The sequence below is a fragment of the Lagenorhynchus albirostris genome, chromosome 19 (genome assembly GCF_949774975.1).
Source record: "Lagenorhynchus albirostris chromosome 19, mLagAlb1.1, whole genome shotgun sequence".
In the NCBI taxonomy this organism is placed as follows: Eukaryota; Metazoa; Chordata; class Mammalia; order Artiodactyla; family Delphinidae; genus Lagenorhynchus; species Lagenorhynchus albirostris.
In genome coordinates this window covers 12,489,720-12,502,911 of record NC_083113.1, presented here as the reverse complement: position 1 = coordinate 12,502,911, position 13,192 = coordinate 12,489,720, and the positions used below count along the sequence as shown (strand labels likewise).

General features: G+C 42.6%; 1 protein-coding gene across 1 annotated transcript; it reads right to left on the bottom strand.

Annotated features, from left to right (window-relative positions):
• Positions 1-233: 233 nt before the first annotated feature.
• CXCL17 (C-X-C motif chemokine ligand 17) lies at positions 234-12,127 on the bottom strand. The gene is made up of 4 exons (XM_060131840.1): positions 11,973-12,127; positions 4,794-4,874; positions 4,057-4,158; positions 234-331 (listed from the first exon to the last, which is right to left on the bottom strand). The coding sequence occupies exons 1-4, from the start codon at positions 12,049-12,051 to the stop codon at positions 234-236; spliced, it is 360 nt and encodes a 119-aa protein (XP_059987823.1). The 5' UTR covers positions 12,052-12,127.
• Between the last annotated feature and the right edge of the window lie 1,065 nt (positions 12,128-13,192).

The following is a 13,192-nucleotide window of genomic DNA, read 5'->3' as shown; positions in this document are numbered from 1 at the left end:
CCAGAGATTCCCGGTAAGTAAATTTAAGCCTGGGTAAGGGGAGGCCCCAGGAAAAGACTGACAAGAAAAGAAGCCACTAGAGGGGGCAATAATCTTGGGGAACATGCTTTTTGGGATGATTTAGGGAGTAGGGACAGGGATGGGGAGCTTGAGGTGGGAGAAGAGCATCTTCTAGGTGCGCTCACTGCCTTGTTGACAGAATGTTTTATCGGGACGGTGGGCTCTCAGAGCTCCTATAAGGGCAGAGCAAAATTTGCCAGCTGACATCGTCTGAGAAATTGCTGGCAGGCTCTGGAGGGTTTGGTTGGCTTCTTGTGGTGTCTTTGGTGCCCTAGGGTGAAAAGAAAAGGGAGAGACTACTGTTAAAAACATTTTTAGAATTTATTTTTTATGAGAGCTTTTAAAATGTTAAAAGTAAGACTCATCCCATGGAAAAAATTAAAATGAAAAAGTATATCCAGTAAAAAGTTAAAGGATGCCCCAACCTCAGCTGCTACTCCTCATTCTGTAGAGCTAACTGTTGTTACTAGTTTGCTACATAGTTTTCCATATATTTTTGTATATAAACATAATAGTTCACTTTAAAAAACAAAATGAGCTTATCCTATACATATTGTTTTTGCTATGTTCCTTTAACAAATCTTTTTTTATTATTTTTTTAACAAATAATAAAATTAAATTAAAAATTAAATTAATTAAAATTTAATTTAACTTAACTTTAAAATTTAATTTAACTTAACTTAAAATTTAATTTAATTTAATTAATTTTAAATTAATTAAAATTTAATTAATTTAATTAAATTAATTAAAAATTAATTTAACAATTAATAAAAAATATTTTCTTTTCTTTATGGCTTTACCACCTACTTATACATTCCTATATAATTTAGTTTAATTTTGCCTTATTTTAAACTTTATGTATATCAAATCATGCTATAACTATTCTCGCTTATTTTTTTCTCTTCTACTCAACATTATGTTGCTTTATTATTGTTCATTCTCACAGATGTATAATATTCAAATATACTACTACTTATTTATTCACTGACCAATTTTCAGTTTGGGATAGTTATAAACAATCCTGCTATGAAATCCTTGTTCATTTCTTCCACTGTACATAAGCAACATTCCTTTTGAGTATGGAATTGCTAAGAGTGGAGTTGCTTGGTCACAGAAATTAAACTTTAGTAGATAACTACCAGCACTTTCTCAAAGTGATTTACCAATTTACACTCCCTTTAGCAGGAGATGATAGTTTCTCTGTTCTACTCTCTGGCAATACATGGAATTATCAGACATTAAAATTATTGCCAATCCTTGGGATTGACATATATACACTAATATGTATAAAGTGGATGACTAATAAGAACCTGCTGTATAAAAATATAAATAAAATAAAATTCAAAATTGTTGCCAATCTTATGATGTAGAGTGATCTGTTTTTTTAAAAATAAATTTGTTTATTTATTTTTGGCTGCATTGGGTCTTCGTTGCAGTGCGCGGGCTTCTCATTGTGGTGGCTTCTCTTGTTGTAGAGCACGCGCTCTAGAGCGCAGGCTCAGTAGTTGTAGTGCACGGGCTTAGTTGCTTTGCGGCATGTGGGATCTTCCCGGACCAGGGCTCGAACCCATGTCCCCTGTGTTGGCAGGCAGATTCTTAATCACTGCGCCACCAGGGAAGTCCCTCTGTTCGGTTTTAACTCGTATTTTCTCAGTTACTAGTAAGGTTGAGTGCCATTTCACATGTTTATTAGCTATTTGGATTTCTTGTCTCTGAAGTGTGTACTCAACTCTTTTGCCTATTTGTTGTGTTTCCTGCCTTCCTCTCATGGATCTATAGGAATTACTTATCAGTCTGAATATTAATCCTTTATCAATATTAATATTTGCAGACATACCCCTACTCTTCTTCTTCTTGTCATTTTCTTTTGATGACCAAAATTTCTTAATTTCAATAAAGTCAAATTTATTAATCTTTTCCTTTATGACTTATAATTTTTTTTTAATTTTATTTTATTTTTATTTTTTTTTAACATCTTTATTGGAGTATAATTGCTTTACAATGGTATGTTAGCTTCAGCTTCACAACAAAATGAATCAGTTATATACATACATATATTCCCATATCTCTTCCCGCTTGCGTCTCCCTCCCTCCCACCCTCCTTATCCCACCCCTCCAGGCGGTCACAAAGCACCGAGCTGATCTCCCTGTGCTATGCGGCTGCTTCCCACTAGCTATTTACCTTACGTTTGGTAGTGTATATATGTCCATGCCTCTTTATCGCTTTGTCACTGTTTACCCTTCCCCCTCCCCATAACCTCAAGTCCATTCTCTAGTAAGTCTGTGTCTTTATTCCTGTTTCACCCCTAGGTTTTTCATGACATTTTTTTTTTTTAAATTCCATATATATGTGTTAGCATACGGTATTTGTCTCTCTCTTTCTGACTTACTTCACTCTGTATGACAGACTCTAGGTCTATCCACCTCATTACAAATAGCTCAATTTCGTCTCTTTTTATGGCTGAGTAATATTCCATTGTATATATGTGCCACATCATCTTTATCCATTCATCCGATGATGGACACTTAGGTTGTTTCCATCTCCGGGCTATTGTAAATAGAGCTGCAATGAACATTTTGGTACATGACTCTTTTTGAATTTCGGTTTTCTCAGGGTATATGCCCAGTAGTGGGATTGCTGGGTCATATGGTAGTTCTATTTGTAGCTTTTTAAGGAACCTCCATACTGTTCTCCACAGTGGCTGTATCAATTTACATTCCCACCAACAGTGTAAGAGGGTTCCCTTTTCTCCACACCCTCTCCAGCATTTATTGTTTCTAGATTTTTTGATGATGGCCATTCTGATGACTTATAATTTTTGTTACTTGTTTAAGAAATCCTTTCCTACCCCAAGGTCATGAATATAGCCTCCAATATTCCCTTGTAAGTTTGTCTTTCAAATTTAGACCTTTAATTCACTGAAATTTATTTTTGTGATGGGCTTGAACTAGGGGGTCTCTGCACCTTTTATTCACTTAATATATTGTGGACATCTTTCCAATCAACATGACCTACCTAATTATTTTTGACAAGTGCAGAACTGCCCAATTTGCTCTTGATGAATTTTTTATTGAGGTATAACTGACATCTAACATTATATTAGTTTCAGGGGTACAACACCATAATTTGATATTTGTATACATTGTAAAATGAACAAACTATAAGTCTGTTAATAATGAGCATTTAATATGTTCATTTGTCACTACAATACTGCTATAATTAATATTCTTGTACATATATCTGAATATTCGTGCTAATATTCTATACTAGAGATTTCTTGAAGTGAGATTACTGGTTAAAAGGCACACACATTTAAGTTTGCCTCTCACTGTTGCGGCCTCTCCCATTGCGGAGCACAGGCTCTGGACGCGCAGGCCCAGCGGCCATGGCTCACGGGCCCAGCCGCTCCGCGGCATGGGGGATCTTCCCGGACCGGGGCACGAACCCGTATCCCCTGCATCGGCAGGCGGACTTTCAACCACTGCGCCACCAGGGAAGCCCCACACATTTAAGTTTTTGATAGGTACTACCAAATATTATTTTACCTCCGTCAACAGTGATAAGGATCTAGATTCATCCCATTCTTGATAATATCATAACATCAATCAGTTTACCTCTTGCCAATATTCTTTTTATATGACATTTATTTATACCTAGACTAGGGAGGAATCACATTTTGTTTGACACCAACACCGGTGTCATCGTCAGAGATCAATGACCGGTCCCCAACAGCCCCATCTGCCTCCACTTTGATAAGCAATGGCATTCTATCATTAAGGAATTTGGTTAAGCCTCTCTAGTATTAGGAGAATTGCATTTTGCTTTTCTTTCTCTTCCTATTTCCCCACAAGTTGACACTGAGTAGAAAGGGCTGAGAAGTGTGCTTATCCTGGTCTTCATTTCATTTCTCTTGTCTCTTCACAACCCCTGCTTCAGCCCTAGTTGATTCCACAGAGTGACTCTGGTTTAAGGAAGGTCATTCTTTTGCAACTTACTGGTTTTCTTCACTCTGCCCTTGAAATGATCACAGGGACACGGCTTCTTTGGCAGCCTGGGCACTGCCATGAGTTTTCTTTTAGGGGCTCTCAGGAACCAATCTGAAATAAGGGAGTTGCTGCTTAGAAGGGTTAATATGTTTGAGGCAGGGCTTTACTTGCCATCTTCCTTGCCTCTCGATTCGTTTTCATACTGCAGTGGGTGTGGGAAAGGGTCAACCCAGCACAGTGAAGGTATCCAGTTACATGAGCACCAGGGTCTCTAAGTTGTTTGCCTGACCTGTATGGGCAAGGATTTGGTGGCAGGTTTGGAGGAGGCATCAGGGTATCATTAGGGAGACTGAAAATGAGGAATAAGACCTAGGTGTCTGCTTTTTAGTGGCTGCTTTACCTCAAGCAAGCTTGCCTCTCTGATTTCAGTCTTACCTGTGAGTAAAATAAGGTTGAGAATGGGGTCCAGGAAAGACTTGGAAGGCAGCCCTGGGTTGTTGGGGAAAAGAGGGTAAGGGAGAGGGGGCAGCCAGAGATTCAGCCAGCTCCCCGCTGGCCCTTGGAGGAGTCTGGTTCTTACATGAAACTCAGGAAGAAAATAAGTGTTGGTGCTGCATGTGGTGGTCTTGTGGAGAGGGGAGAGGGTGAGGTCAGCTCAGATAACATCTGCTCCGGTCCCAGAGGGATTCAGGGGAACAAGCTGGGATCTGATGGCGTATCGCTGTTGTCAATACTGGATTACTGACCTTTGCACTCACATTCTTGGCCTCCGTCCTGGAGCCACCTCCCAGAAGCCTGGCGTTGGTCCCTATGGCCTCTGGCAATCCCTGTAGGAAGAAAACTGGTCACTTCCAGTCACTGGAAAGGGAAGGGACCAAGAGAATTGGTCCCGCATCATCGTGCTACCGAGGTCAGCGTAGCTCCATTGCTCTTCCTTTTTACTCAGGGATCTAGGGTGCTTCAAGAGAGGAGTATTTTAAATGGATAAGGAATTGAGGTTTAAAATCTGGCCTAGAGAAAAGCTTAGCTGGAGGTAGGTGGAGAAAGAATGGCTTCTGGTTGGAAGAGAGGACAATAGGTAGGGGTTAATCAACACCTTACAACCTCCCCCCATTAAGATCCCTCCCTACACATATTAAAATCCTCATGACCTAAGGAATGAGAGCAAGGAGTAGATTATTCCATAAACCAGTCAGGAGCTTCACCAGACCTCCACGTTCGGTTGTATTTGAATCCATAATCCCAGTTCAACTATAAGAGGATGGTATTTACCTTTGTTCCTCTGCAACAAATCCATTCCTCTTTTGGCCTCTATTCAAGTCTGTCTTACCACCTGATGCTATCTTATTCCCATTTTGTGATACCTAAAATATTTTTATGACAATCAAGTATGATGTTTTATAGAGATTCTGGGACTAGAACTGGGTCCAGATGATGCTTCCTCTGTACAGGAGTTGCTCATATCTCCTGCCAGAATTAATTACGGTTTCCCATGGTTCCCCGTCACATTTCAATACAGCTCTATCCTTGCACAGTTATAGTTTGTTGTTTGAAATGTGTTGTGGACTGAATTGTGTCCCCCTAAAATTCATTGAAGTCCTAACCCTTAATAACTCAGCATGACTGTATTTGAGGATAGGGCATTTATAGAGATGATTAAGTTAAAATGAGGCCCTGTTGGTTGGGCTCTAATCCAATCTGACTGGAGTCCTTATAAGAAGAGATTTGGGCGCACACAGAGACACCAGGCATGTACATGCACAGAGGAATGACCAGGTGAGGAAATAGCAAGGAGATGGCCATCTGTAAGGCGAGGAGAGAGCCCTCAGAAGAAACCAAAGTTGCTGACACATTGATCTTTGACTTCCAGCCACCAGAATTGTGAGAAAATAAGTTGCTGTTGTTTAAGCCTCCCAGTCCGTGGTATTTTATTATGGCGGTCCTAGCAAACTAAAAATTTTTCTTCCTCACTAGACTCTGAACCAATGGCTCAGTGGTCATTCAGCTACATGGCTCCTGACACATGGTAGACACGTGGTAAATGTTTGTTTGATAAGCGGATGAACAAGTTGTCCAGAGAGGGCCCTTAGAGCAGCATCCGGTTCAATCCCGCTCTCCTATTTCCCAAACTCTTTCTGCCCTTCCTGCCACACAGATGAAGGGTGTTGCATCATTTCTCCAAGTGCTGGTTTCCAAGTGTTTTCATGTGCTATTTGGAGTGGCGTTAAAGTAATTTCAACGGGCATAACCCCAGCTGTCTAAACTTTTCTACTATATCACTGTCACCTGATGTCTACTTCTGGTTCCAGCGAAAAGCCACAGAATATTAGAGCCAGAAGGAAACTTGGAGATTATTAGTGGAACCCCTTCACTGAGAAGTTTTTCTTTTTCATTTTTAATGCAATATAACTATATTAGAGAAAATTTGTAAAGTAAAAATGAAGAAATATTTACCCTTATCAGCTGTTGGAATTTTGGTGTGTTTACTGCATATAATTTTTTTTTAATTAATTAATTTAATTTATTTATTTTTGGCTGCGTTGGGTCTTTGTTGCTGCCCGCAGGCTTTCTCTAGTTGCGGCGAGCGGGGGCTACTCTTTGTCGTGGTGTGTGGGCTTCTCATTGCAGTGGCTTCTCTTGTTGTGGATCACGGGCTCTAGGTGCGCAGGCTTCAGTAGTTGTGGCACGCAGGCTCAGTAGTTGTGGCACACGGGCTTAGTTGCTCCGCGGCATGTGGGATCTTCCTGGACTAGGTCTTGAATCTGTGTCCCCTGCACCGGCAGGTGGATTCATAACCACTGCGCCACCAGGGAAGTCCCTGCATATAATTTTTAAATGAAGTGATAACCATAGTATGTGAGCCAATTTCTTTTTGTTCACTTTATAAGCTTGTTCCTTTGTTTTCCTACAACCTTTATAACAGACATTTTGAATGACTGACCAACACTCTCAAGTATATGTGTTTCCGATTATTTAACTCTTCTCTCATTGCTGAATATTTAGATTGTTTTATTTTTGGAGATTGATAAATTTCTTTGTGCTTGTAACCGTTTTCCAAATGTTGGATTGCTGCCTTGGGCAAGATTTCCCAAAATGGAATTACTGGGTCAAAAGTTATGAACAGTTTTATGTTTCTTGATATCATTACCAAGTTGTTTTTAAAGCATTGTACTAATTAACTAAATCACCATCTCTTATTTTCAGGTGAGAAAACTGAGGCCTAGAGAGAGCAAATGAAATGCCCAAGTTCACAAAGGTAATGGTGACACACCTGGAGCTAAAACCTTGGTCCAAGGCTCGTAGTCTGCTGTTCTTTCTGCAGCCCTACATGACCCTAACTTCATGCTGTAACTGAAAACGAAGGTGTTACTATAATATTATGTCCTCCAAGTGTCAGTCAGACATTTTTGGACCACCTTAATGATTTTTGCTATAACTTATACCACCTTTTCTACTATTTACTTGATACTTTTTTCTAAATAAATTTAATTTACATAAGAGCTTCATCCTATGCAATATTATCTGTGAGATTATGGTTTTGATACATGCTTAGATTGTTCTCCTAACATGCATTAAAATAAACATATAACTATTAAGGTAAAAGCTTATTTCTGTTCTACGTAAAATCAGCTTTGGATAATATTAATACAGTAGAATAACATGGACTTTATATCCTGACAGACCTGGGGTCAACTGCTTGCTCTGTCAGTTAACTATGTAGTCTTAGAGAAGTCACTTAGCTTCTACGATCTTTGGTTCTCTGGTTTGTAAAGAGTGGATATTAGTGTCCTTGCAGTGTTGTTAGGAATAAAGGAGCTACTGGGGCCTGGGGCCCAAGTAGGTGCTCAGTACACGATGGGTATTATTGTGGTTATTATTGCAGACTTCTAGTTATTTCCCAAAGGGAGTGTCTATGCTGGAGTATTAGGCTTACTGCTTTTTGCTGACTTGTAGGTGTAAAGAAGTTACTTCCACTTGTTAGGTTTCGTAGCAGCTCTATTATTATTTTGACTTCTCATTTCCGCTACTTACTAGCATTGTGATTTTGGACAAGCTGCTTACCTTTTCTGTGCCTCATTTGCATAATTTGTATTGGATTGGCCAAAATGTTTGTTCGGGTTTTTGGTAACATCTTACCCGAATGAACTTTTTGCCCAATCCAATAAAACGGGGCTAAAAAAAGTACATTGGTGTGTGTATGCACACATCTGTCCACCAGAGGGCCTAGACGCAATAGCCCTAGTAGCCATGGGCAATACCTAGTGCCCAAGGTTTGTGAATATCATTCCCTCATGAAAGGAACCAGGGCTCCGTGGACAAATGGATGACGCCAGGGCTGCGGAAGGGAAGTACAAGATGAGGCTGGAACATCTCGTGGTGTGAGAAAGTCAGGAACTGCTAAAGAAATGACATGTCAAAAAGACATCAAAGGGCTTCCCTGGTGGCGCAGTGGTTGGGAGTCCGCCTGCCGATGCAGGGGGCGCGGGTTCGTGCCCCGGTCCGGGAGGATCCCACATGCCGCAGAGCGGCTGGGCCCGTGAGCCATGGCCACTGGGCCTGCGCGTCCGGAGCCTGTGCTCCGCAACCGGACAGGCCGCAGCGGAGAGAGGCCCGCGTACCGCAAAAAAAAAAAAAAAAAGAAGACACCAAAGCCACCTGGAGCTCAGTGGCCAGCTTTGGGACAATATGAGCGACGTGGTGAATAAGGATAGTAATAGATTATAATCCACAAATATCCCCAAATCTTTACTTATAAAAATAAATAATGGAAAACCTAAATAAATGGGAAAGAAGGAACAACTCTTTCTTATAGTAGAATCTTAATGAATAAATGTAGAAGGAATGATGGAAATAGAAAATCACTGCTTTGCTAAGACTCTATAATACCTGTTGTAGGCAAGAATCATCAATGGATTTTAAAAATTAACAGGCAAAAATATGATGAGAAGAAACAGGCTATTTGCATAGTCTCAAAGTATCTCTCCACAGGATACTTATTAACTACAATGAGAAGATAGTACCTTTATGAACACCACCTTAAGCAGTGTTCAAACGTAACATCACCCATCATGAGAGATACTGTTATCGTGGGCCTTCTGATGTGCTGCACTGAGAAGGCAAGTATCGCTTCTGTGGTATTAGTGCCAGAAATGCATAATCTGAATTTAGTCATGAGGAAACATCAGATAAGCCCAAATTGAGGCACATTCTACAAAATAACTGACAGTTCTCTTAAAAATGTCAGGGTCCTGAAAGACAAGGAAAGCTGAGAAAGTGCCTAGATTGGAGGAGACCAGGAGAGATGATGCCTTTCTTCAGTGTAGGATCCTGGATTGGATTCTGACCAGGAAAAGGACGTCAATGGATGATTAGCAAATTCTGAAAATTCGTACATTAGTTCATAGTATTGTATCATTGCTAATTTTCTGGTTTTGATAATCATATTATGGCTATGAAAAAAACTGTGTGGGGGTTTTTGGATCTATTGGAACTGATTCTTTTCACAACATTTTTAAGTCTGAAAAATGAAAAGTTAAAAATAAAAAAGTACACTACATTTCTGTGAGGACACAATGAAGTAGTATGTATAAAGTGCTTAGGAGAAGCCTGCCACATAGGATTGTTTAACACATGGGAGCTATTTATTATAAATAATTTTATAATTAATAAGTAATCTTACAAGGAATGAGTATTCTATTATTGTAAGTAATTTATTTCTTAACATTGTCATCGGTTCTCTTTTTTTTCCTCTTCCCTGTGAAAAGCATATTAAACATGTATGTGGTTATTTGAAGAGATAAAGCAAGATCAGATTTTATTTGGAGAATTTTTGGGCGGGAGGATTGTGTAGTGTTTCATTTCTTCTTGCCAGACTTGGTCCATCATTGCAAATTCCCCTTGCCTGGGAAACAAAAAATGAGCCCAGCCACCACTGGTCCCCCTCTGGTTTGTAATCACGCCACCTGGCAGCTCAGTGAGCTTTCCCCAGTTCGTTGCTCCTGTGCCTTAGTAGGTACTTTAGAAATTTTACTCAGTCCATTTACTGAACCCTTATTAGGTTCACATTATCCATAGTTTACTCTTCACAACAGTTGCACACGCTAAGTGGTAGTTTATTCATTTTAAGAAGATAAAACTGAGGCTGAAAAATGTTAAGCATCTTGTCCAGGGTTTCAAAGTAAGTGATGGAGCCAGGATTTGGATCGCGGTTCCCCTCAATTCAAGTCTGAGTCTCAAGGTCCAGGTGAGTCTAAACGTGTCGCCATGTTTGAGAATTACTGGTAGAGAGCAGTGGCCCCACTGGGCAGTGGTTCCCCCTCCAGGGGACATTTGGCAATATCTGGAGATATTTTTGGCTGTACTAACTGGGCGGGGCAGGGTGGTAGGGGAGAGGCTGCTCTTGGCTTCTAGCAGGTGGAGGCCACGTGGATGTTGTTAAACATCCTGTAACCTGTTGTTAAACAGGTTACAAAGCACAGAACAGCACCCCCCCTCACAACAAGGAATTATCCAGCCCTAATGTCAGTGGGCCTGCTATGAAACGCGGGTGTCGAGTCTCCTAAGGGCAACATTTTGAGCTCAGAAACCTGAGGATTTATTCTTTCACTTTGCGAATATTTACTGAGCACCGTGCGGGATAGTGTGAGGAATGTGGAAACAATACACCAGATTGTGCCAGAGGGGAGGTTACCGTGTAGAAGGGCAGGGGTGGAGGTTGGAGAGGCACACCAGCACCTCAGCTTAAGGTAGAACATGAAAGGTCAGAGAATCGAGTTAGGGTTAAGCTGGTTCACAGGCGGGAGGGCTCACCTGTGGTCCTGGGACGAGTCAAGCGAGGCTGTGGGAGGAGGGGGCTTGGGGTGGGTTTTGTGAGCGAAGCTGAGCTGGTGGGAAAGCACAGGAGCAGCTCGGGAGCAGCCCGAGGCCTAGCTGAGTGGAGCACAGAGCACTTAGTGCGAGGAGGGCTGGACTGGAAAGGCAGCTGTGGCTGCAGCTTGGAATCCAGGCTGAGGACTCTAGCCTTGGTGTCTGTCCTAGTGGTGGAAAAGCCTCCCCTTCCAGAATGGTGGCCTAGGCCCCAGGGCTGGGGGGCCCAGCAGCTTCCAGAGAGCTCTCTCTGTAAGGGAGGGAACGTTGGAAATTGGGGTGGAGTAGGGAGAACTCCTGATTTTAGGACAGAGTTGATGCTCAGTATATAACAAAGCTATTTCACCTCAAAGTAGCCCTTGGGGAGATGTTCCCCTCGAGTGCAGACATAGGTCGGGATGAGGTCTCTTCTGCACAGCTGTTCTGCTAAGGGCTAGGCCACTTCAGCTGTAGTGAAAAGTGGAGCCGATTCGGAGCCCCTAACCCAGGGTCTGCTTCCCAAAGGTGAGCTGTTCAAACAGGGCTTGGTGTGCCTACAGTTTCAAACACGGGTACTACCTGGTGGTGTGATTTTTCTAGTTTATCACCATACCATGAAACAGCATTAAAAATTGTTGGGGCACATCTGGTGCACTGTAACGAATACAGTCGAGGATGACTTACTGTCTGTGGTTGTACAGTTGCCTTCAACACCCTCCCACCACTGCCTCCAAGCCTGGCCCTGGGGACATTCATTACTCTCTAGAACAGGGACTGGGGGGGGCAGGTGAGGCAGCAAATCTTTGTTGGGCCATTATTTTTTTCTCCCCCGCCAGCTACAGTTGCAGACACTTCCATACACACAGGCTTCTTTAACTCTCACAACACTCTTCGGATTTATGTACAGTTCATTCCTTTATGTAAGTGAAGAAACGGGCACTGAGACAGGCTAACTTGCCCCTAATCCCTGTAACCTAAAGGGGCTACATTTTACTGCATGTGTGGTCACGTTCTTTTCTGTTTTGCCATGTTTCTCCCCCCTCTTTATCTTTCATAGAAAAAAAGAAAATTTTTTTTACCTGTATTTGAGCTGCTGCGGACCGTGGACACCAGCATTAGTGGCAGCAACAGAAGGAGGGAAGAGATTAGAACTTTCATTTCAACTGTTGGTGCTGCTGTGCGTTGCTTGAAGAGTGTGTGGAAGGTTCCCAGTGAGAGGGTCCCGAGTTCTTGGAGTGGCTCAGGCTGTGCGTGGTACGTGGCTTGCGGGTCTGAGCCTTACTCCCAGGCCAGTGTTCCCACTAGAGGGTGAGAACGGCCAAGTGACGCTGGTCTCATTAGGTAACTGGACCATGTGATTTATGGGAATCTGGAAGGTAAAGGTGGCCAAAGAGAAGGAGTGAAGCATATTCTTAGGAACGTGGGAGGGCGACTGATAACTTGGCAGCAGTTCTCAGCCCCTCCCGTCCTCCCTCCCGCCTCCCTACCCGCCAGTGTGCTATGATTTCTTCCCCAAGTCTTTTTCCTTGTTTGAATTTCCTAATACATGTGAGTGACATTTTCTAGCTTAGTATCTGACAGGAAAGAGAGTGCTAAGGGCTGGCAAAGAGAGACTCACACGGCGTGTTTCCCCTCTGTCCTCCCCACTCCCGTCCTTGGACCAGCAATAGCAGTGTTGTTTTTGGGAAGTTGCCGTGTCCCCACTGTTTACAATTTCCTCCAATTCCGTGGCCACGTAAGGAGGGAAGCAGAGAGGATCAAGGAGGAGAGGCTCTTCTCTCTTGCCCCGAACCCTGGCCTGGAGCACCGGGTCAAAGCAGGCCTCCTTGTTGGTCAGGCAGGTGGCTGTGGGCTCGTGGTTCCTGCCTAAAGGAGAGGGAACTGGGTTGGTGGAAGACCCTCAAGCCTTCATGTCCAAGAGGGTTTGAGAAACAGGAGCCACAGCGGGGAAGGTGTTTGCCCAGGCTGCTGGGGCTCTTGTTTCAGACCTTGTCTGGAAACAGCCCAAAGCGCAAGGAGGTGATACTACTTGGAGCAAACATCGAGGGTACACAATACCAGCACTTACTGAGTGTGACTCATTCCAGAGGCTTCAGGAAATGGGTTCAAAGATGGGGGGAGGCTGGCCTTAAGTGCTGGGTGATATTTATGGGGCTGAGGGGAAGGTTAGCAGGAAGTCCTCCCTGGCTCCTCCAGGCAGGAGTGAGTAAAGGTGGTGTGACTTTTGTTCCAGCCAAGAGGAGGGAAGAGGCCAGGCATGGTTTTTGTTTGCTCATTCTTACCCTCTCAATTTCAGATT

Bases quoted from the DNA above. Each gene is read 5' to 3' on its own strand.
- CXCL17 (XM_060131840.1), bottom strand. From the start codon at position 12,051: ATGAAAGTTCTAATCTCTTCCCTCCTTCTGTTGCTGCCACTAATGCTG. The intron at 4,159-4,793 runs GTCAGTAATCCA...CCCTTATTTCAG, and splicing joins CCAAGAATGTGAGTGCAAAG to ATTGGTTCCTGAGAGCCCCT. The intron at 332-4,056 runs GTAAGTTGCAAA...TTTTCACCCTAG, and splicing joins GGGCAGAGTGAAGAAAACCA to GGCACCAAAGACACCACAAG.